Source organism: Cuculus canorus, chromosome 2 (assembly GCF_017976375.1).
Source record: "Cuculus canorus isolate bCucCan1 chromosome 2, bCucCan1.pri, whole genome shotgun sequence".
NCBI lineage: Eukaryota > Metazoa > Chordata > Aves > Cuculiformes > Cuculidae > Cuculus > Cuculus canorus.
In genome coordinates, this window is record NC_071402.1 from 124,256,387 (window position 1) to 124,281,607 (window position 25,221).

A 25,221-nucleotide genomic window follows, 5' to 3' on the forward strand; every position below is an offset into this window, starting at 1 on the left:
AAAAAAGATGACACTTGAACATGATGATGCATTAATTATTTTAGTCCTGAGAAAATGAATCTTATAAAAAGTCAACTGTGCAAGAAAAGAAAATGCATTATTACTGCTTATAGAACAGGATCAGACTGGGAGTAGGTTTCTAGACAGCATCAGATGCAAATGATATGCACAGTAATAACACACACTAAATATGAGAGTGAAACGCAGCACTGTAATAGAAAAATGCAGTAGCTTACAACTGGCTCTTGAACATCTTTATCAGTTTCATAATTCAGATAGTTTGCCAGCATTCACAGCATCAAAATCACTTGGGAACTTATAAATTTATAAATTAAAACTTAAATCTATTATTTACTTTCTAGGGGAACATTTCTTTGAGATGTAAAGTAATCAGGTAGAATACATATCTCTCTTTTGCTCCTGCGAGAGGACAAGTCTTGTCTCATGGGATGAATAAGGGAAACTCTACAATATGTTTTAGAAAAAACTGTCTAATTCTGAAATCTGAGATGTCTAAGTAACAAAGGGGTGACATGCAAACATCAACACCTAATCCTCTTCTGCCAAAGAACTATCACCAATTTCTGCATACTTTTTTCATTCTGCTGTGTGCCAGGAAATCAAGCTTCCTCTTTTAACTCACCTATGACTACTGTTCAGTGATGCTCCAGCGGAAAGGAAAAATTTCTATCGTCGCTTTTAGAAAACAGCAAAGAAACACGCTGCCTTCTCTCTGATGATGTTTCATTGAGTTTCTTAGTTTTACCTCCGCAGCCTCATGTCAGTCAGGCATTTGTCCATGTGCTGAGCTTGAACAATATGAGCTGTCCTATTTCTGCAGAATTATTCACATGCTTAATTAGGAACCTAAGTGCTTGGCTGAAATAAAGCCTTAATTTCTAACAAAACTGAGTCTCAGACACTGTGCTTATTATTTGCTGAAGGGGAGAAAGCAGGGGAACTTTGTGAGGAGCTGAAGCATAGCATCAGCTGATGCTCTGCATCTTGCCATGTTGCTTCACACCAGCATGTAGATCTTACATAATGCAAATAAACACTGAAGTGGCATTGACATTAGACTTGCTTAGGACATGCCAATCTCAATGGTGGTAAAAGGGGAAGAGCGATTTTAGATCTTTTCAAAACTCAAGCACATCATCTCAGTAGCTGCAAGTCAAAAATTACTGTGCCGTTTCAGCAGCTGAACAAATTGCCCACTTGTCCCATGAAGCAGGTTAAGATCATTGGTTGTGCACTAAAAGGGCAGTGCAGCACTGGAGCAGGTTACCCACAACGGTGGCAAAGGCTTCAGCCCTGAAAGTTTTCAGGACATGGCTAAACAAAGCCATGGCTGTTCCGCTCAAGAGCTGACAACAGTCATGCTTCAAGTAGGAAGCCGGATCAGCTCACCCCAGAACTCCCTGTCAACCCACGTGCCTGTGATTCTTATCTTCTTTTCTTTCCTACCTCATGATAGTAAAAAGGTAAAATGCCATTTTATATAACATTCCTAACATACAGCAGACTACAAAAAGAAATCGGTTGTTGGATATTCATTTGTTGATCTGTTAGCTGGATTTAAATGCAATCAAACCCACTGCAAAGAGATTCCTGATTGCTAGTAACTTTCCAGACTTTTTCCCCCAAGTTCCTTCCTTGTGATACAAAACGATTCTTATTTTATTCTCAGTGTCCCGGGGCTATCAGAAAAAAAGCCTGAAAAATGTTGTAATTAATCCTATATACCTTCTAACTATTATTCATAAGGAAGTGAGGATCTTCTGCATTAGAAGTGTCAATCTTTTCCAAACACAGCTGAAACAAGCTTGTACATTATACCAAAGAGTAAGGCTTGTATACTAAGAGCTGTTCCACTTTGACTGGCATTTGCCCATGGATATGTGCAATACTGTTTATTTCAATACTTCTCCTGCATAAACACAAAAATCTGCCTTTGTTGAGAAGCTAGAAGGATTGAAGTCTTGATCATTAATCAATAAAAGGCAACATAGCGGACCTAAATTTATCCAGGGCTTAAAAAGAAATCAAAACTGTACATAAAGTATCTTAATAATATGTCAGCAAACTTAAAAACCAAGTTACTAGCTAAAATACATCGCAAAAAATTGTTAATTGGGCAGTGAAAGAAAACTTCTAAGAGTGAAATACATGCAACTCCTTTAAAACTGTGATAAGACACAGAAGTAGATTGCATCATTGATTAATGCTGTCATTGGACATAACTTCAATAATTAATTTACCAGACTGGGACTTTTCTAGCAGAGTAAATAAGCATACTTTACTTAACATTGCAATGAAAAATGTTACGGCTGAGACTAAGCAGTCTCAGCCATAAAGCTCTGTAATCTTAACACTGTTATCTGCATTTTGGAGCTGTCTAATTTTTTCCAAGGTCATTCACGCATAGTGTTCACATGTTGAGGCCATGAATTTGTCATTACCACAATACCGACACCCTGTGTATATCTGAATAGGCAATGATATATTCATATTCTGTTTCTTTATTCTATTTTTAAAAATTTTTAAAAAAGTTTTCTCTGACTTTTTAATGAAAACTTTCTCAGTGCCAAAAGGAAAAAAAAATCTGTTATTTCAGATCCGTGTCTCATTAGAGTCAATGGGAGCTTTTCCATTGTTTTTCAGTAAGCCAGGTTTCTCTTCTAAAAACATGTTCAAGTGTCATCTTATTTCCAAATACCCAGCAAAGAACAGTGGAACGGTCCAACTCAAATCGATATACTCTTGCAGACTTTTAAGGAGTATTTTTTTCTTATGCATTCAAAATACTGCATCAATAAAGAAAAAGTCTCTAGCACAAGAGTGTTTGGATAAGCCATTTTTGTAGTTTAATGGCATATTCAAATTTTGGTTGAAAAAATCCCAGTCTATTCTGAGGCAGAATGTCATTCTCAGGTACCATCAAGGTGATGTCTTTGAAGTCAGCAGGGTAGTTTAATGTCTGTATAAGTTAAGTCAACAAGTTTTTTCAAGTCTTTAAAATTATACATGCACATGCATATAACTATTGTGATCCCTGTCTTTTTGTAGTTCCTTTTTGTAATGGCACTGTACTGAATTTGAAGTTGCCACAACAAAAGGGAACACTTTTGCTTAGGACAGTCCTGTATCGGCAAGCAGAAAAAAAAAAATAATTCCCACACCTAAAGGTACAATTTCATTAAAGTTCCAGTAAGGGTTTTTTTAAAAAAAAGATCAGATTTGAAGGTCATCTTTAGTAAGGGTTTTAAAAGCCAATATTTTGTCTTAGGTCTGTGCTACTTTGTTTAAAAACACTTTTGGAACAAAGCAAAAGGAGCATAAAATATGCACCTCTGCACTGCACTCTATGTAAATTATTTTTCTAAAGGTAGACAGGAAGGTTCAAAGAACTGATAATAGTGTCTCCAACTTCCACACCACCACTTCAAAAATCAGCTTCTATTGCTAAGGATCAAAAATATTATTATCTTAAAGTGGTTTGGTGACCCATATAAAAAGACAAGTATACTTAAGCCTGACCTTTAGTAAACACATGAAACATTAACCTCTACCTCTGGAATCCTTCCTGAAAACTTCAGCAGAGAAACCATGAAATCCAGGATTTGCATGCTTGTAAGGCAACACAGAGAGTCTGGCACTCGGAACCCCGCTGCGCTGACTCCACAGAGAACCAGAGAAGTTCAGGTTTCACTGTTGTGCCATACATAAATTTCTACAAGCATTTAGTACATTTACGTCTTTTTCCTAAACAAAGAAAGGGAAAAGACCTAAGAGTGACACCTTGGTAAGGTACTAAGATTATTCAAATTTCTGGCATACTCACAGTATGATTTCCATATTGGAGGCTGGTATTCTTCAGCATCTGAAATAGAAGAAGAAAGGGAGACAGAAATCAGTCAATTGGCCACTGGGTCAAACTGTCAGCATGCATTTTTCTGCTGAGAGACCTCAGCCTGTCAGCAAAATTCACATTTCTTTCCCAAGAGAGATGCTAGCTAATTTACAGTAGAGGTTCCTATGTGAGAGAAGAATATAAATTTCAACCACTTGTGGATCCAATGTGCTTCTTCCAACTTATTCAAATGTAACAGCATTTAATTTCTTACCAATCTGCATATAGTTTCCTGACTCACCAGTATTTTTAAAATAATTAGCTAGACTGGCAACTACATTCTTTATTTACTTTACTTGGTATGATAAGCCAACAAATCACTACTGTTTTTCTGTCTAGCTTCCGATCCTGTTATTAAGATTTTAGAATGAGCATCAATTAATAATACGCGCCTTCACTAAAATGATGAAGAGCTCAGGCTGGACTCTGATGCACAGACCTGACAGCTCCAGCAACAACATTCAAATATACTTCTTGAACTGACTAGAACATGTAATTGGCGCATTTTCCAGAAACTGCATCAGCAAAAATAATAATCAAATAATAAAATAATATAATAATAATCCTTAGAAAAGGAAAGACTGCAAAACCTGTAATTGGAAACAGACTATTACTGCCCTTGTTGACTGAGGGGGTACAAAATGAGTCGGTATCTTCTGTTAGTTTGAGAGTTATACACTATTGCTGGGTAAATTTTTGGCAGAGGGAGCTGAGCTTCTGTGTTTAAAAGTTTAAGTCTGTAGAGCCTGAGTCCCCCTCCCTGTATTAAAAGCCCAGTAAGCAAAGGGCTCTCCAGGCTGGGTGGCAGACTGGCGCAACTGGAGGGCACAGAAAGTGCACATTCCCACTCCACAGAGCAGTTTCCATCTCTCTTCAAGGAAGGCTGTTGCTTCAACCTCAAGAAATCCTGGCAGAGGCCAAGTTTGAGCAGCAAGAGTTAAATAAGTTACCATACACCAGCCACAAGGGTGGGGTATATCAGGTACTAGTTTGGCTCTACACTGCCATGTTGCCAAACACTTTAAAGAGTCATTTACAGGAGTATGTCATTAACCTCGGATTACTGTGCAAGTTAATGAAGGTGTTTGGTATTTACTAACCTTCTACTTAAGTTATGCTAATGTAATTCAATTATAGTTGCAGAGCTCATGCTCCCTGTCTATTTATATACACACAACCACTTCAAATATATCCCTGCAAAAATTTGTTTATTAAGAAAGTTAATCATTAACTACCATCTGCCACTTTTAATTCTATTGTTTTTTAAAAAAGGATAGATCTATTAATGATCACAGTTACTACCTGAAATAATACCCTGCAACAATTTGCAGATATATTGATTGGGAAACCCATTTAATTCCAGCTTCAATTGTATCCACTTCACAACTTTGGCAAAATTTAAAATGCTCCCAAACTGACAGAGGTATACCGTGCTGGGCCAATCCAAGAGTAATTAGCTTGCAAGTTCATTATACAGAAGGATTATTTTATATTATAGAAAACTATTCGTGAGACCAGTGAAATTTATTCATGCAAGAGCTGACTAATTTTTTCTCCTCTCATATTATAATAATATATTACTATTTCTTTCTCTGTACATCTGTTGCTCCACATACAGTTGACCATAGCACCATAATATTGTGTATTAAATTCCTCTGTCATACTTCAGCACTACTGCAAGAGAATTTCTGACTTTGCTTGTTCACTTAATTTACTTTTCCCAACAGGAGAAACATTGAGGTAATGCAAATATGTGATTATTTATACTTGTGACTTCAGAAAAGGAAATAATAGTGGGAGAAACAATGAAAACTCGACAAGTATCAATTGTTGCTTTGGTCTTTCAAATTAATTAGAAAGAGCACAGTAAATTGAACAGTTAAAGCTGATGTACAAGTGGTCATAAAGTGCTTCATTAGCTTGAGACAGACTGATGGTGTGGAAACACGGCAGCCTAGGTGGCAAACAATCATCCAGGAGACAGTCATAAAACAAAACTCCCGATGATTAGGTTAGATTTGTCACGGTTATGAATCTGTCAGCCCAGGAAAGAGCGGACAGAACCATTCCTCAATAGCTAAAATAATTCTTAAGGGCAGCACTCTCAGAGGAAAACTACCCACCACTGGCTCCACATTTGCCCTTACAAGGCAATGCAACATTCCCTGTGATCTCTTCAGTTGATAACACATCCCTAAATCACAGGGAACAAAACTCCATATAGGTGACAGCATTAACACTGTTTATTGTCAAGCTATCAAGCATAATATTTGATGGCATCTATTTGGAGGGAAATAAAGAATAAATAATTTAAATACAACCTGGAGACAGAGGTCATGCTTAAGGATTAAGGAGATGTTTAATGGAGCCCAGGTATAGACCTCTTGCACCATCTGTGGAAGGAGAGCACTGAGCCCATGTCTAGACATGGACCGTATATAGCTGAAGATGCTATTCTACATGGCTGTTGGCATGGAAATTAGCCTTAGCACAACAATCACCACGCCTGACTCACCACAGAAATATACTGACTCCCATTCTGGATGACTACATTAGACTAAACTTCAGCTCTTCTTAAATCAAGGGGCAAATGAGATAAATCTTGGGTTATTACTATTTGCCCCTTTTTGAGATATCTGTTCCGCTTCTTTTTTTAATTAGTCCTCTTTTATTATAAGGTAGCTCTGCTCATTAAATCATGCTCCACTCTCCATCACCAAACTTAGCACAGTAAATTTACATAAATTGCCAATAACAGTTTGGGTCGTTAGCTCAATTACTATATGACACCCTCAACTCCCACCACTTCTGCCTTCACTTCTGGTAATGGTCTCAGCAAGGACCACAGACCTTAGTTTTGAGCCACTTAGTAAAAATCAATCAATCAGACTTCACACAAACGACAACCGCCCCACATTAGGCTCTCACTAAATGATATTCCTAACATAAACTTTGATCATAACGCCTACCACAACTGTGACTGGCAGCATGGGAAAAAGTATTTACTGACATACTCTAAGGTGACAAGACAGAATCTCTCCTATTGCTGCTTTCTTGAAGGGTTCATGCTTTTAACAGTGACTTCTTGTCTAAGTTCAGAAACTGAGGCAGCTAAGGTTGAAAGCAGTTGTCACAGTATAAGATGAGTATCAGCTTTGAAAAACTCAACAAAATGTCACAGAGCTAGCTAGGATACAGCTTTCTGAATCCAGAGAGGCTCACTGTAAAAGAATTACAGAACGCCCAGTTTAGATCTTTTTTATTATTTTGAGTCTTACCAATGCTGTATCAGAAATGACCTTAGCAAAATCAGAAAAGCTAAGCAGTACTCACTGGAAAGCTTAGAAGGCATCCACAAGTAAAGAATATGTGAATGGAAGAAGAGCAGACCACTAATTAATAACTTGTTTATTATGCAACCATTTGAATATACACAAAAGATATAGTTTGGAATTATGTACAGCAAAAGAGTAGGAGAGACTTCCATGAATAACATTACAGACAACAAGCAAAGTAAAAGTAAGTAAAAGCGTAGAAACATTGAGAAGGTTGATAGTTATTAGACCTAAAAAAAATAACTAGAAGTTAGTTGTATGCTAAACAGAAAGGCAAAAGGAATGGCAAATGCTGACTCCTGGGGAAAATTACAGCTACTAGAAGTTTTCTCACTGCATGCATAATTGATGTGAAAAGATACTGCAGAAAATTGTCAAACTAAAAATGATACTGTGGGATTGGAAAGCAGGAGTAAGGAAAAGCAGGTTAGTCCTCCATCTAATTTGCTTACTGTTCACAAGGAAGAGAGGGTGAAAAGCATCTTAGGAATAAAATATTTTCATAAAGCTGATGGAGCACTGTAAAGCTGCATAAGTGTCAAAAGACTGTAGTAAAGGGAGTACTGGAAAGCTGGCAAAGCTTTAATCAGACAGATGAAAGTAAAACTATGTAAGTTTTCTTCTAAGAAACATGAAGACAGAATACTATTTCTGTAAATGACAGGTGGTAAATGGTTAATACCTTACTCAGAGTCATTCTTAAGCAATTTCTGAGAAATAGGCTTAAATTAATTATACAGTAAGTAACATGGACTTCAAACCTTGCTCTTCTCCATGCCTGGCTCTGTACCAAAGGTGACGCTTTTCTGGACATAGTTGTGAAAGATACTGGAATGACTCAATTGATTTTTACTACTTCCTTGTACTTTATGAAGAAGATGATGTAATGCCAATACCTGTAGTTTTGTGCTACCAGCACTGGGAATGGGACTAATAAGATGCTAATTAAGCTAAAACTTTGATTCTTCTGACTACCAAGACTGGTAATGCACTGGAAAGCGAAAATTTTATTTTACAGGAAAGATCACAAATTATGTCATATAAATCAAATATTTGACTTATAAGTGGCATTTCTAATTATAAGGGGAACAGTAACCAATATCCATGCTGGAGCTATAGTCATGTCCGTCCAGTCCTAGATATTCTAAAAAAGTATTTGCGCTTCCTATGGAAGTAAAGAGGTACGCAGACCAGTGGCAAGACAGCTACCAGTGGATGACCATGACTCTTTGCTAATTTCTTCATAGCCACTATGAAAGAGAAGACTTTTTTTTTTTTGGCCTTTGTCCTTACTATTGGATTATAAAAAACATACTGCAGTTCACCTTAGAAGAACTGCCTGACCCTGGATTTTCTGTCACCACTGTCTCAAGTTCAGACTTCCTTTTCAGTAAGAACTGATTTTAAAACTATGACTTATGTGTGCACGAAGAGACACTTGTGTGTGAGGAAGAGCCAGTTTGGAAGTCCCTGGCTTACTGGCAGTGTGCAAATAAATGATTCACTGGATGACCAAGTCTAGTTACTAATTTTCAACTTCTATTGCTATTTTCAGGACCAAGACTAATAATTACTTGTATTTTAATGCTTCTTGTATATTCCCTTTAAAGAGATTTTTCAGTTTTACATTACGTTAGCGTATATCATTAAGAACATTTTTCTTATTTTTATAGATGTAATTATATGTATAACAATAACTGTTGAGTAAAAGCCTATGTGAGAGATGAACAGTTTGTACTCTTCAGGTACATATATTTTTCTTCATATCGCTAGAATTATATTATAGAATTGACTGTAACAGGGATGGGCATCACAGAATCACAGAATGGTTGAGGTTGGATGGCATTTCTGGAGGTTATCTGGTCCAAACCCCCTACTCAAGCAGGAACACCTAGAGCCAGTTGTGCAGGATCATGTCCAGATGGCTTCTGAATATCGGTCTCCATGGATGGAAACTTCACAATCTCCCTAGGCAACCGGAGCAAGTGCTCAGTCACCCTCACAGTGAGAAAGTGTTTCCTGTGTTTCATTTTTGTGCCCACTGCCTCCTGTTCTGCCACTGGCGACCACTGAAAAGAGCCTGGCTCTGTCCTCTTTGCACCCCCTCTTCAGTTATTTATACACTTAGATAAGATCTCCCCAAGCCTTCTCTTCTAGTGGTTGAACAGTCCCAGCTCTCTCAGTCTTTCCTCATAGAACAGAAGCTCCAATCCCTGCACCACTCTAGTGGCCCTCTGTAGGACTCTACCCAGCACATCCATGTTCCTCGTACTGGGGATCCCAGAACCTGAACACAGTATTCCAAGTGTCGCCTTATCAGTGCTGAGCAGAGGGGAAGGATCACTTCCCTCACTCTGCTGGCAACACTCCTCCTAATGTAGCCCATCAGCATACACAACCACCTCATAATGCAGTAATTTTGCAAAGTATTTTAAATAGGCACTTTTTTCTATGTTTGATTGTCATTTGGCAGATACCTTTGGGCGTTATGATTACTTCTATTACATCCAGTAACTGTCCTTGCAGGCACATCTGACTACACTTTAAGAAAGAACATTATTATTTTTTAAGTTGCAAATAATCATACTGTCAAATGAGCGCCTCTCTTTAACTCCTGAAAAGTCACTGTTCTTTTGAAAAGCAAAATTAATTCTCTTGCAGTTAATAATTAGCGATGTAGCTACTGAAACATTTCAGCATGTCAAAAGCTCTGTTTAATGTTTCATTCAGAACACACAGTTGCCTACGGAGGAGCCAGCAGTTGCCAGCTTTATCACTGAACTTTCTCATCTTCGCTACGTGGACAGCTAAAATATGGAATAAGACTTCAGCTCTTGTTTTAATGAGACACTTCAACTTTCAGTGTAAGGCACGGAAACAGAAATGATCAAACTGTTTATTTGCAACATAGTTTATAATTGGTATATTAATTCAGATGATGGGTGCTTCCCATCACACCATTCTCTTTTTTTAAAAAAAACCAGCATAGTATGTAATTTAAAATGTCAAGAAATGCTCACAAAAGAGGTGGAGTTCTCCCTCGCACAACAATTAGACTGAAACAGTAAGCTTTTAATAACCACAATGTAAATTGACAGCTACTTTGGATCTTTTGCTTTTGCCTACCATAAACTTGCTATTAGAAGCCACTGCTGTAAAGGTAGTTAATTTAGTCTCTTCCATGAATCAGAGCCTTTCCAAATTGTGCTCTGTCCTGCTTTTGCTTCAGATTTTAAACCAGTATCTTTCCAGTAGTAGACAAGTGGTCAGTCCATGGATAATTTTGTTTACTGTAAATGTCTGTCTTACTAAAATGCAAATGAAAGATCATGCAACTAGGTAAATTTAATAATTTAGAAGAGTTATCAAATATCAAATAAAATAACAATGTGAAATAAATGAATTATGGACTTAGACCAACAGGAGATTTGAATTATTTGAATCCACAGCTAAACTTGTAGAACAAAAGCTTAAAGAGCCATGTTCTGTAGTTGGTGAGGGGTGTTCAGCCAGCTATGACCACACAATTGGAGCAATATCCCATTTAATTAAAAAATCTACCTTTCTGTTCTGCACAGATTTAAAGAGAATTAGAAGTGTTCAAAATATCATTCAAAATTTGGAAACGGAGACAAGGAATAAGCAGGGTTCTCAATATCAGCAGGGTAAGTGTAAAGGGGAAGAGTATTTTTACAACTCCAGTATTAGAAGTCTCATTAGGAGACTAGTCTTTCCTATGGCTACTGTGTGGAGCCCACGAAACAGAACTGAGCAGGCTCTTCTGGAGAGCAAATCTAAGAACCTGACAGGGGTCTAAGTGAGTCAATGCAAATATTCCCAATGCCTTAAATATTTCCTGGGATATCTTTAAGATTTAAGAGTGTAGAGAGGTATTCACACAGCCTAATCTTAGGCAGGTAGGTTCTTCTTAACGCTGAATCACACCGAACCTATTACTTTGGATGGCATTTAAGAGACACTGTCATTTAGGTGCTTTGAAACATTTTGATGACAGAGCAACAATGAAGAATTTCCTCATGCAAGTCATTAAAGGTTTGTCTCTAAAAACTGGAAAGGCAGACAATGAAAAAACCACAAAATATCTCCTTCATGCTTGACTGCCAAACTTCTGTTTGAGTCAATGGCTGCCATTAAATTTAATCTGGTCACTAAAAATTATGCCCCAATGCTTGGTACCATTCTGTATTTTACCTAATGCAAGTGTAATTAAAATGTAACACGGTTATTTTCACATTTTCATGTTTTTAATCTATAAACCAGAGGTATCAAGACATAAGAATGGCACAATCTGGGCTCTGACTGACTGAAAGATTGACATTTCTTTGGTTGGAATTAACACATGACATGAGTTAAATCACATCACATTAGCAGATCTCGTCTTACAGAGACATACTTTAGCTCCTAACTAATGACCAGTTAGTTCCTGGCTAAAAATCAAGACCAGATAATCAGCTGCCATATAGGAGAATAGCTCTGCTGAAGTAATGTTATCACTATGCAGAATGTGGCTAGGCATTTCCAGTAATTTATTTATTGCATCCCAACCCATCCCCTCCCTGTGCAACACTCCAATGATCCCTGGACTCAGCTAAGCAGTCCAGGCATTGTATGAAAAAACATGTGACCAAAATAACTGCAGTAATGCTAAAAAATGGCATTAAAAGGGTCACTGTGAAGTATTTCAATTAGAGCATTTATGTTGAAGTAGTGTCAGCACATTCTCTGTTCCAGAAATGCACTCACACATTGACATGATGCCCGTTTATCTGGCTTGTCAAAGGAGCTAGCACATTCCCTGAAAACTTATTAACCTTTAGCAAAATCCAAATAATTGCTTTTGCTAACTGTTATTTTTGATGTGTGTCATTTGATCATCTCTCTAAGAAAGGGCGCAAGGGATTGCTTTTGACTGTTCAAGGGTATGAGGTGGTCCTAGTCCTGAAGCTGTCTGTGGAGGCTGTTCAACAGCTTTTCAGAGATCACCTTGGTCTTCCCCATCCAACCTCACATTCACCCTGGATACAGAAGTGGATATATTTTTAAAAGTTGAAACTGCAGACTTGGAATCAGGTGGAAACTCTGGAACTGTTATTGCTCAGTAAAGCCATCTGATTCAGAGAATTTATACCAGCAACTTACAAAAATCCCAAAACGCACTGTGCTTGGCACAGGGGCTACTCCTAACTGGGGACCTTACTGACCTCTGCAGCCCAAACACAACTGCAAGGCTCAAATATCAGAGATCAGAACCACTTTGCCACCCACAGCATGCACCATAACCTGCAGAAGAATGAAAGCTTAGCAAATAATTAGATCTTTCTTTGGCTTCCTTTATAGGCCCTCTAGTACTGTTGCAATATTTGCTTCTACACATTTAAGCATGAAAAACAGGAAAAACACCTCCCACCTGCAAAGCATATTAATCATTCCCACAGCTCTGTGATAAAACTGAATAATCAGGGCTCCTAGGATAAGAAGCAATACTGTACCTGTGTACTTAACAAAAACCTGACATTTTTCTTTCAATTATATTCTTTGGTGGGCAGTTTTATCTACATATGCCAGTTACATTCAAGGCCAACTGAATTATTATTTCAGATAAAGTTAGTTTCTGGATCTTCAATTTAACTCTTAAAAATGGGTTTGATTAAACAATGTCAGCTATTACTGAGGCACCTACCTTGTCTTCAAGTATGTTGTAGAAGTGGACAAACACTTCAGAAGTCTTTTCTACTGTATCGCCAGCCACCATTTAACCACTACTCCATTACTGCTGTTCCTACAGTTATTAATTTGGATCTAAATAATAGAAATGCTTATCTTCAAGGCATAACGAAAGGACAAGGGTCAGCGGGCACAAATTGAAACAAATAAAGTTCCACCTCAATATGTGGAAAAAACTTCTTTACTGTGAGTGTGATGGAGCACCAGAACAGGCTGCCCAGGAAGATTGTGGAACCTCCTTCTCTGGAGATATTCAAAACCTGCCTGGACGTGTTCCTGTGCAACCTGCTGTAGGTGAGACTGCTTTAGCAGGGGAGTTGGACCAGATCATCTCCAGAGGTCCCTTCCAATCTCGACCATTGTATGATTCTGTGATCTTCTTAAAATTCAATTCCATAATAATATGTTTATGCTGACAAGATTCTTATGTCTTAGAAAGGTCTATGTAACACTTTCCTCCTTTCAATCTTAGCAATAAAAGATTTACTACCACTATTTAAAATTGCTAGAAAACTATAATGGACTACTTCTCCTCAGAAGTATATGGTTTATGCATTGTTTCCTTAGTCAGGAGGAATTTTAATTGCCTTGTGGAAGCCTGTAATTCTTCCAAGAGCTTTTTACTACAGCCTGGCACTTTTACAGTTGATAATGAGTTCTTACAGTACCATATAATTGCAAAATACCTTGTATGAAACACTAGAAAATTTAAAATACACATAGGTCTTCTACAGCTTTATCAAACTAAGCTACAGGGCTGTGCAAAATATCCTGATGCCTGATGACAAGTGACAATTTTGCTTTGCAGCTTTGTAACTCACAAAGTTTACCGCATTTTTCCTAGAAAAACACAATGGTTTGTGGCATGTCATATGAGGCAAACCCCGTATCTCACTAACATTTTAATCTCCAAAGGAAAACACATCCAAACTAGTGCTCATAGGACAGATTTAAAAGTGCCTCCAGTGGCACTGAGTGGGAGGACAGAATTTAGCCACCTGGAATATATAAAACAGAAAATGTGACTGCAGCTTGGCTAATACCCAGATTTCCTACTTTGCAAATTTTAAAGATGCTTATAATGCAAGAACACTGAGTTTATTTGTCTTAGAACACACGAAGCTTCTCTATATGTGACAAGTAAATCAAATACAGTGAAAGCAGGAATTCCCACTGTAAAAATTGATTTTGCTTCTGTATTATTACAGAAAGGCCAGTTATTTTTAAAGATACACACAAGTGCCACAATTTTGATCAAACTCTCTGACTCATTCCACTAAAACACTTTGTCTAAGGTCAATTAATTATGAATAAGGCTAAGGTTCTGGCAGAATAATATTCCCTATATTTCATGGCAGAGGCACAAGGGAAAAAAAAAAAAACCAAACAACAGAAAGCTTAGTAAATGTATTTGCTATAAGCATCTAGCAGTTACGTAATAACCAATACTGAATACAGTCAAGTGTGAGTCAAGTGTGCTTTCTACTGTGACTTCTATTCTGAATGATCAAGTTCAGCGTCAAATATCCTCATTTTTTGTTCTGTGGGCCAAAATCAGCAGCTGATCTTTGTAACCCAGCACTGGCTCCCCTATAAACAGTAAATGAGTAAATTTCAATAGCTACAGATAAAAAAAAAAATGCTTTTCATCAATTGCTTCCCAGTAAGGAAACCAAGGAGACTTTTCTTCCTCTGACAATGTACCAGTCTTCATCTAACAAAACAAGGTTCAAGTATTTTTTTAACTCCCAAAGAACGAACATGTGCGCACACACTGAGAGACCCAAACTGTCAGTACAGTTACACTAATGTCACTCCAGAGCACAGAGAGAGGAGAACAAAGCAAATCCAAGCCCCTCCTTTGGGAAAATTCGGCAAATCTCCAAAGCGATATGAAGCAAAATTTTTTAAGCTAAGAGGAAAGGTTGGTGCCAAGCAAGAACTGCAAGTCTTAGTAGCTGCTCTGCAGTTCTGTTCCCATCCTGGGAGACAGGAAAGCTGGGTAAAAGGCTGAGCTAATGCTCTCATCTCAACACCACCTGAGATGGGGCGGATATTTAATCTTGTAAATAAATCAATCCATATGAAACACTTTCTAAAAAAGATTTTCCTATATATTTATTATATCATACAGAAAAGCTTGGCATTATCCTAGTAGCTAAACATCCCAAAATATACATTTCCTTGAGAATCCAGGGGCTGAGGTGCTGTGTGTCTGCAGGTTTATTTCCAACTAATGACTGAGCCACCTCAAACGAAGCTATATTTTGCCAAGTTTTTGCTTTATTTCATCAACATTGATACTTGCAGAGAAGACAGTAAGCAACTATGTCAGCTTTGTGCACTAGGAACTATAAAAATATCCTACAATTACAAAATATACATTTATTTTAAACTTTTACTTCCTGTGCTTTTATTTTCAAGGACAGTGAAAGGTAAGCTAGGCTGAGAGCAAATATGCCTGCTTATGACAGCAGAAAATAGACCTGAATATTAAAAAGAAACACATCTCAAAAGCTAAAAGGCTTAAATCCAATTTGGAAGATAAAAGGCCACTTTCTATTGCCATCTGATAGCATTCAATATTGCTTGAAATTCATTAATATTCAGGTAATATAAGTACAGTGCATGTATACAAAATTAATTCTATTAATTTCTACATTAGAAAAATCTACTCAAAGAGGAGGAGAATAATTATAAAGCAGTCTTACCCATCTGTGGAAAAGCCACAGTGAAACCAATCTAAATCTCAGAAGAACAATTATCCCATGAGACTCCCACCTCCTGGGAGTGCCCATTATTGTGTTAGGAGAACATAAAACTGACAGCTATTCAGAAAGACCTCCAGAGCAATTTCGGCTTAGCTCTACTGCTTATCTCACCTTGTCATCTTTTTAGAATATCTACAAGCTTCCAGCTTACTCACCAATATTATATTTTACATTTACAAGGGAGCAATAAATGCTTCTTTTACAGCATATACTTTGCCTAACAGACCAAATGCTGGAAAAATGCTTATGCATTTTAAATAAATGGCTATTCAAATTTAAACAGCTTTATAGAGCAATAATATTTCATCTAGAACTGCCTACTAACTGCTGATTCCTTAGTCAGATTAGGTGGAACTCCAAATGAGACAGCAGCAAAGCATTTTATTATCATTAAATATTCCAATTACGGCAGCATTAGGAACCCAAAATCAGGTTTGTTATGTCCAACTGCTAAAAAGTACAGTTTAAAAATAAAACACAGCAGTTGGTGACCTAAAAGTGCTTGTGATTACAGCCTGCAGCAAGCATTCAACAGATAAAAGGAAAAGAGATGGAAAAGCAAAAGGGTAACAGGAGGGTTATCCATGTCAGAGTTGTAAGTATCAGTCACAGCATTCTTCCCTAACTATTAAGAGAACCATTTCATTTGAATGCAATGCAAAGATAGCTAGAAAATAGAAGAATATGGTGTTAAAGCCAAACAAATATAAAATCTAGAGGCATGAAGCATCACACAAACACACTAGGGATAACTTCAGCTGATTTATTATTACATTAGGAAGCTTTGCTTATAAATGTTCAGAAAAATGGTGGAGATTTAGTTCCTTCCTAGAGTATGAGAAAAAACAACCTCAATACATTTATGTTACATTGTTATTGAAGTGACATATCACATAAATAACAAAATTATTCTGGATCAAGGTTTTGTAATAACTTGTTTCTACTGAAGAGTGAATTATTCAAAAGCAAACTGCAGCTCACCCTGAGCATATCCTTCTCTGCTAAGGTACACTAGAGAACAGCACCTGATTTCACTGTATTTTCAAAGACACACCTATACCCTATCGCTCAGCAGTTTGCTTTCAGTGCATCATTTTATCTGATGCCAGCCAATTTACTTACACCGCTGCTGTGCAAAGTCTGGTCCAGAGTCCCCAAATGGTAAACATTTTCAAGAGAAAAAAGCTTCTTTTCTGAAACTAATTTATTGTCTGGAAGAACCCCATTTCCTCACAGCTTCTCACTCATGAGGGTCCAAACCTCAGTCACCACTGGAGTGAGGAGGCCAGATTTGAGATTAGTCATGTATATCTGATGAAGCGCACGAGGCACACAATTGGTGCCATTAGACAGTGAAATTCAGAAGAACGCCAAGTTCTGCCGCAGACAATTTACGATGACATAACTGTTGGCTAAAAGAAGCTGTGAAATGTGCGATTCCACCTAGTGAGCCAGCGGTCATGCACAAAAGCACTAACAAAAAATCAGCCTGAGGTGGTGCTTCGTGATCATTAGCTGCAAATCACAACTCCTCACGAAATGCATTGCAGGCACTTTTAATTTAGCAGGACACCCTCACACAAATGCTAATCTCAAAACACTCATTTAAAAATGCTCCGATTGTTTTAATAGCAATAGAAAATACGACTGATTAGATGCCAAAGCGGTTTGATGCCATCTCCGAAGAAAGCCTTTGCAACTCTTATGATTACTCTTAAACCACATTCAACGTTAAGTTGCAATGGCTGTCAAAGTGCAGGTGTACCGGTTTTCGACCAGGATTTTAGAGCTGTGCCCTGACTGCTCCTGCTGCTGTACAGAACTGTTAGCCTAGCAGGCATGCTACTTTTTGCATATCCTAGATGGATGCATCACATTCCTGCACCACTTGTTCTGCATCTAAATCCCTGTCTTTATTGTTTTCTATACAATAGCTGATGAATACTTGCGTGGTTTACTTATTTAAAAGGTGCTACAAAATATGGATTAGCTTTAAATTTATCAAAAAAAGTGAATGCAAATGGGAATAAAGTAGCATAACCTGTACCAGAGGCACATCATCTAGGAGATAAAAAACAAATGCAATCTGCAACTAAGATCCCCATGATATTCCAACTCAGTAAAAATTTAGATATCTGAGAGCATCAAACTTTGACTTACAAAACCTACTCTTGCTCCATCGACTTCAGTAGGGTAAAAGTGATTTATGTCAGCCAATGAGCCGTCCAGAATTATGTACAAGTGCAGAGACCTCATAAATCCCAGTGGCCATGGTGTTAACAGCAGATAGTTCTCATGCTTCTCTCAGGAAGCTCAATACCAATGACTGCAATATACTCTACTAACACTGAAGTATCAAGAACTTAAGTTTATAATTTATAATAATTTTATTCATGCACTATTTAAGATTAGCCAGATCCAGGCACTCTGGGATTTATCCCTACAGTCTAGAACTCTTGCCACTCTGGCACTTGATTTTTGCACCCACGTCCAGATCTAGCTAAGTATTCTTGTATGGCAAAATTTACAGGAATCGCTAAAGTAGTGAGGATTAAAATGAAGTACTACAGAAGTACCAGATGAACAGAGATTCCTCATGAAAAAAAGGCTTATAAAAAAACCTCTTTAAAAGCTAAGCAAAACACTACCAAAATCCCAGGCTAGAAGCAGTAATTTTTGTTACTTAAAACTGTTTAAATCCAATTTTGTCATCCAGAAATATTGAGAAGAAACCTTATTTCAGAACTGAAATCTTCATCTACCTATGACAAAAGTAAAACACAGCAGGACTGACCAAAGCACTGCACAATCAGATTTTAAAATGAATGATTCCCAGTGGCTATATCCTAAATTAGCCAAAAAAACTTCAACGAGGTGGTCCACCTTTATTTTCTGAATATTCTCATATACATTCACCAGCATACATAGATGTAGCTATCCCTGTCTATATGCTTACTCAGATTCAGTTTTTATTTTTGCAAGTGGGGTCTGTGTACTACATCTCCGACATACACTACAACTCTTTCAATCACTTGACATTATGGTAAAATAAGCCACAAATACATCTGCTACCTCAAACAACAGAGCAAATTTCAAAAACAAGCAGCTCTCTACACTGGCACAAAGTAGGAGCAGGGTAGAAAAAGAAGGAGACAGAAGCAAACACAATCTCCAGTGCAAAGCTCAGCGCAGTAAATATTTCTGATTTGACAAAAAAAAAGCCCTGTAGTGCTGCAGTGCTCCACCCGGGGCACAGAAATCAATGGTAGCTGCTGAAAGTATTGTTGACGAGGAGCACAGGGAAGAAAACTGCTATTGCATTGTGAGTTGAAATGAGTCCCAGGAGCTTTCCTTCAGCATTTCCAAACAGAGATCTCCATAGCAAGCAGCAGGAGCTGAATTCCTCCACTCTGATTTCAGCTCCAACTCCTCTGATTCCACAGTAGAGGAAGTAAGAAGATGTAGGATGTGGATGTAGAAGGAAAGCAAGTAGGAGCTTGAGGGGCTGTGCTTGCATCTGGCGGCACATCCCAAAAAGTGATGGTTCCACACCTACCCAAAGCATTGCAGGAGGCTGAGCAGGAGAGAAGGAAAGTGGATAAGAAAACAGTCTGCCTTGATTCCTCGCCCTCACCGCGTCCCCTGTGAGAAGAGCCACTTGCCCATGCAGACTGGCAGTGCACCAGCAGCAACTCCAGCAGCAACAGCACTGTGCAGAAGAATTTGCCGATCACACCTGCACCTACCAGCTACCCTCTAACCTTTAATGTGGTTTCTGCTCTCTCACGTTACTTGTTCCAGACAAAAAGAACAGGTCAGGTCAGAGAAACCTGCTGCTGGATGTTTATCTTGGTGGTTGCTTATTTCTTTATTTATTTTTAGTAGCGCAACAGGGCCTCAGCAACCACCGCTACGTTTTGGGCTCATCCCATAAGTGCTTCTGAAGGCTGGACTAGTCCCACCTCACCACTTGCTTCTGAGGGCCTTTCGTTGTGACTGCTGAGGCGAGTATTTTCAGACAGCATCTTCACTACATCAAACAGTTATTATCACTCTGAGCGCTCTTTTCATTAGCCAAACATTTCTCTGCACTCTTTTTAAGCTGAAACCACCATTCCTGCTTAATGGAATAGCAATTAGCTTGAAATACTTGGCTTTTTACTGCAATGCATCACTCTTCCACAGTTTGATATGCTAATAAAAATTGTATGCTAACATAATATATAAAATATCATCTCTGATTTTAAACTAAACCAAAATGTATTGGCTCCAACAGTGCAATACTGATCTACTCAAAGAATATTAATGTATTAACTTAGGTAGCAGAGTCTTACACCACTGGGTAACTAAATCAGAGCGGAGCAGACTATACAAGATTGCACTAGAGAAAATCTCAGTTTTCCTATTTCAATTGAATTTCAGTTCTACTCAAACTGGGATGCAGCTTCAGATTGAAAATATAAGGTATTTTTGGCTAAGTGGAAGCTCCCATACTCCATAAAATAGTCCTTCAACCCCCCTCCCCCAGTAAACAATTTAATTGCCATTCTTGCAAACAAAAATCCCAAGCTCTTTTACTTATTGTAGGGCATCATTAGCAATTATAGGATGCTGGCAAGACGAATTATGCTCTCAGTTATATCTCTACAACCCACCTCCCTCCTTCTTATGCTCTTAATCCTTATCCAGCTCCGCTGAAAATGCAAATCCTTACAATTATGACTTTAGGGATAATGGTACAACATCACTACAGTAAAAATGCCCATATACCTCAACAGTGCTTAATCTCCAAGCCTTGTACTGGCATAGATAAACACAAATTAACTGCAATGTTTAAATGTTTAACCTACTATTGAGCAACCACCACCAAAAACAAGCCAGCAAACAGCAGTGCTAGGCTCCATAAAGAGCTACACCCATCCATTTAATCTGAAAGAGGAAGTTGATGCAATGCAAGATGACATGAGAAAGTGATGACTGATGTAGTTCCTCATGAATAACAAAGGACTCCATAGCTCCACAAAGGAGGAGATAACTACAGGAAGTAACTGAAGCACTGAGGCAAAAGTTACCAGCAAACAAAAAAAGAAAAATGCAAGCATGGTGAGACGGACAGAATTATTGAACAAAACCCCAAATCTCAAATAGCTGTACAGTTCAGGTGTCTATTCTGATTTCAAATACTGTACTTTTTTTTTTTTTTTCCTTTTCAAACTGGACAAGGACATTTCTACCCTATCCTCTACTCGAAGTTATTGCTATATATCCATAGAATCATAGAATGGTGTGAGTTGGAAGGGACCTTAAAGATCATCTAATTCCAATCCCCTTGCCAAGGGAAAGGACACCTCCCACTAGATCAGGCCGCCCAACACTTCCAGGGAGGGGGTATCCACAACTTCCCTGGGGAGCCCGTTCCAGTGCCTCACCACCCTCATTGCGAAGAATTTATTCCTAGTCTAAATCTAGCTCTCCATCTGGACATCAAGCTGTTGACCACTACTGTCTGAATAAGACCATCCAACCAATTTCTTATCCACTAAATAGTTCACCCATCAATTCCATCTCTCTCCAATTTAGACAGAAGAATGTTGTGGGGGACCGTGTCAAAGGCTTCACAGAAGTAGAGATAGATTGCATCTGTTGGTTTATCCAATTTCTGCTCTATTCATTACTCATTTATGGATTTGGGATTTCATCTTGCAAACAACAAGTTGTTATTGAAAATCCTTCAAGAAGTGTCTCCTGTGACCTTTGGGATCTCTGCTTAAAAGAAACATAATTCTGAAGTACAATTGCACAACAGATATTACACACTGATGTCTCACTGAGTAAACTGAATTAAGGTCAAAGTCAACTGTTCTTTTGTTATTCTCTGGTAGTAGAAACTAGTCCAGGAATAAGTCACTTCAGCTTGAACAAGAAATACTATTAATAAGAGAGTGGATATTTGTGCAGCATCCACACTAAGAAAACATGGGAAAGTTATGCGTGCACTGCTTTTTCTTAACTTTAGCACACAGAATGTGGCCAGCTGCCATTATTTGGTCTCTGGAGTAAAAAATAAACAAGCTGTAGACAGGTTCACTTCCTGTATTTCAATTTTATGACACTTTAACCGCATTGAACTCAAAAGCAGTTAACACTGTAGTATAACTGTTAAAGTATTATATGTTGAAACAGTGCAATTCTTCTGAACAACATGGCCATTTACACCAGTAGCCTAACATAATAAGTATTTGTAATAGAGTGTCTGGTGAGATAGAGTTGTCATACTGGAAATAGCCGTCAGGGATATGGAAAATAATAATTTCTCATGACCTGCTACTTGTATACTAAAGCAGGTGACTGAAATGATGTAAATATTAAGATGGTATCTTTAGCAGGCACTCCTCTGCCCTGGAGGGAGAGCCTTGGGAACACCGTCTGTGCACTTCCAGCCTCCCCATGCTTTATTGAACACTCAACCTGCAGATACACAACCTCTCTGAAAAGTAGTTCTGCTAGTTAAAAAGGCAACAGAGAAGGAGTATAAACACATTGCTCAGTCACCAGGGGTTAACATCAGGAAGGTCAAAGGCCAGCTACAGCTGAATTAGCCAGCTATGCGAAGGGAAACAAGAAGAGCTTCTGTAAGCAATGCCAATAACAAAAGGAAGTTCAGGAAAAATGTGGGTCCAGAGATGAATGGGTTTGACAACCCACTGACAGGCAATACGGAAAAGCTTGTTTCCAGACCTCTGCATCCACCTCTAAAGTTTGGAAAAGGGTCTGGCAGCTGATGGTGGGGAAGTAACTGGTTAAGAACTCAACAAAACTAGATGTATTCATTGGAATAACTGGAGCTGGATGAGATTCATCCAAGGGTGATAAAAGAGTTGGCTGATGTGATTCTGTGGCCATTATGTATGAAATAATGCACATGATTCAGGTAGGTCCCGAGTAGCTGAAAAATTCTGATATTATACTTATTTTAAGAAAAGCAAGAAGGAACACCAAGAGTACAACACGCTGCTCAGCCTTGTCTCTGTCCTGGACAGGGCAAGGAACATGTTCCTTGAAGTCTACTTCTAGACACCTAAAGACAAGAAGGTAATCAAAAACAGTCAACACAGGCAGACCATGCTTGATTGAGCTGATTGCTTTCTATAACAAAATGGCCTGCACGTGAAGAAAGAGGTAGATGCAATATACGTTGACTTATTAAGGTTTTAACACTGCAACCCCTCCAAACTCATTTGGGAATTGATGAAGTGAGGCCTAAAAGAACAGACTATTAGGCCAGTTGAAAACAGGTTGGACTGCCAGTCCTGAAGAGTGATAATCAATGTCTTTACAACTGTTTTGCAATTGGTAATCATCAGACTACTCCAGTATCAACAGCAGGCTGATGACATTGTCCAACTTTGTGGACAACAGTATTTTAGCATTTGGCTTAATCTCTCCCGGAGAGAAGGAGTTCAGAAGGGACTTGAGAAACTGAGTGCTGGGACAACAGAAATCTCAGCTTGGACTCAACTTGGTTCAGCTTGGACAAACACGATCAAACAAATTCTGGGCAGCAGTGCAACAGGCTGCCCAGAAAGATGGTGCACCATCTATTCTTGAAGGTTGTCAAGACTAAGCTGGACAAAAGCCATGATTCACTAGATATAGGGCCGCAGATGGTTTTGATTCAAGACCTCCAAAGGTCCCTTCCAATCAACTTTTCTATGATTCAATGAAAAGATTATTGCCCAGCTGCCTCACACAACCGTCCCGCTAGATGTCTCAGGTCCCAAAAGTGCAGCAGGTAGGGTTAAACAAAGCCATGCTTTTTTTAGGCTGCATAAAGTAGAACTTGTTTTGGATGGAACAAAGTCAGGAAATATCATAAACAAGCATATCTATGGGAAGATCTGAGAAAATAGCTACCTCCAGTAAGACAGACATGATAAGTAATTGAGGATGGACTGGGAAAAAAAGGTGGAATGTGTTCCAGTGTTTGCAATAGTTGCTATGTAAGTAGCTGCCCACTTCTTAGCTTCCGCCAGGATTGCTCCCTGAGCACACCCAAGAACTCTACACCTTCCTCACCTCCTGGCAGTAGCTCTACAAGCAACCGCAAGAAGTTTCATGTCTTGTCCTCTTTTTTTTCTGATTTCCAAACAAACAGGCAGGTTCAGCTCACTGACACACATTACATTTCTCAAACACTGAAACTCATCAGATCTGGACTTCAAAATTTATCATGCTACATCCAAGCAGAAAGGCCAACCATACTGAATATAGTCTTACACCGCAGCCAAGTCTCCAAGAAAAGTAGTTTAGAAGCTGATTAACAAGACCCAGTTAGTTGATTAGTCAAGATCCAGTCCACACAGATATACAGAGTGCAAAACTAATAAAATGGTGTCATGCTGGTGGATGAAGAGGTAAGACAGCCTAAACTTCATCTAATAGCTTCTGATTGTGTGGCACTGGCAGAGATAATTTGGTGGCAGAAAGTCTGTAAAATGCCACAAGGAATAAGTCAGGGATGCTATAGGATGCAGTGCTTGTTATCTTCTTTACAAAGAAGATAAAATGAACATTATCTTCTGCCTGAATCTGCCAAAGGAATGAGAGGTCAGATTGGCAAGTCATTTATACTTATTTAAAACAGACTATACTAATCTGATCCAGTATCTACCACACTTAAGATATACCTGTGCACTGGGGCATCTGGACACAAACCCACTAGTTACTAGAAAGCTGCTAAGACAAACTGGTTTGGTCCCTCCATCAGGCCTCGGATTGTCCAAAGACTAAGCCTGGGCAGAGGAAGCACAATGAAATGTTTCTAAGGATTTGCCTTAACTTAGCCATCTAGAAGTTATGCATCTAGTCTCGGCTTCTCATTCAGGCTAGTTTAATTATCAGCCTAGAGAGATGCTTCCATGTGTGTTGGCATCCTGTGTAAGGTGAATGGAATAAACTCCCTCTTCTGCTCCCTTCCCCTCCCGTGAAGACAGCTACATGTCTCCACTCCTATCATAGGGAAGAAGCAATTTCAGAACAGTATAACAACTCTTCCATCACGAGGGAAGTTTTGAGAGGATTTTCATTTCTACCTCCACTTGACAGAATCTGCTGTGTGACTGGGTGCGGGAAGGGAAGGGAAGGGAAGGGAAGGGAAGGGAAGGGAAGGGAAGGGAAGGGAAGGGAAGGGAAGGGAAGGGAAGGGAAGGGAAGGGAAGGGAAGGGAAGGGAGAAGAGAAGAGAAGAGAAGAGAAGAGAAGAGAAGAGAAGAGAAGAGAAGAGAAGAGAAGAGAAGAGAAGAGAAGAGAAGAGAAGAGAAGAGAAGAGAAGAGAAGAGAAGAGAAGTACTAGACAAAAATATTGCTGAACTAAATTTTTCAGGCTTTCGGAGCGGCAATTATCATGAAATCAAGAATTTCTTGTCCAAGGTTATGAAATGCTCCTGAACATGTTCATG

The 25,221-nt window shown here is 38.6% G+C and overlaps 1 protein-coding gene across 3 annotated transcripts in view; it reads right to left on the minus strand.

Annotated features, from left to right (window-relative positions):
* Positions 1–25,221, minus strand: part of CHN2 (chimerin 2) — a 167,768-nt gene that overhangs the window by 96,413 nt on the left and 46,134 nt on the right. For all 3 annotated transcript variants that reach the window (XM_054057528.1, XM_054057529.1, XM_054057530.1), the window contains exon 2: positions 3,845–3,883. In XM_054057528.1, the coding sequence (XP_053913503.1) occupies positions 3,845–3,883 (39 nt within the window). The remainder of the gene's footprint in view (positions 1–3,844; positions 3,884–25,221) is intronic.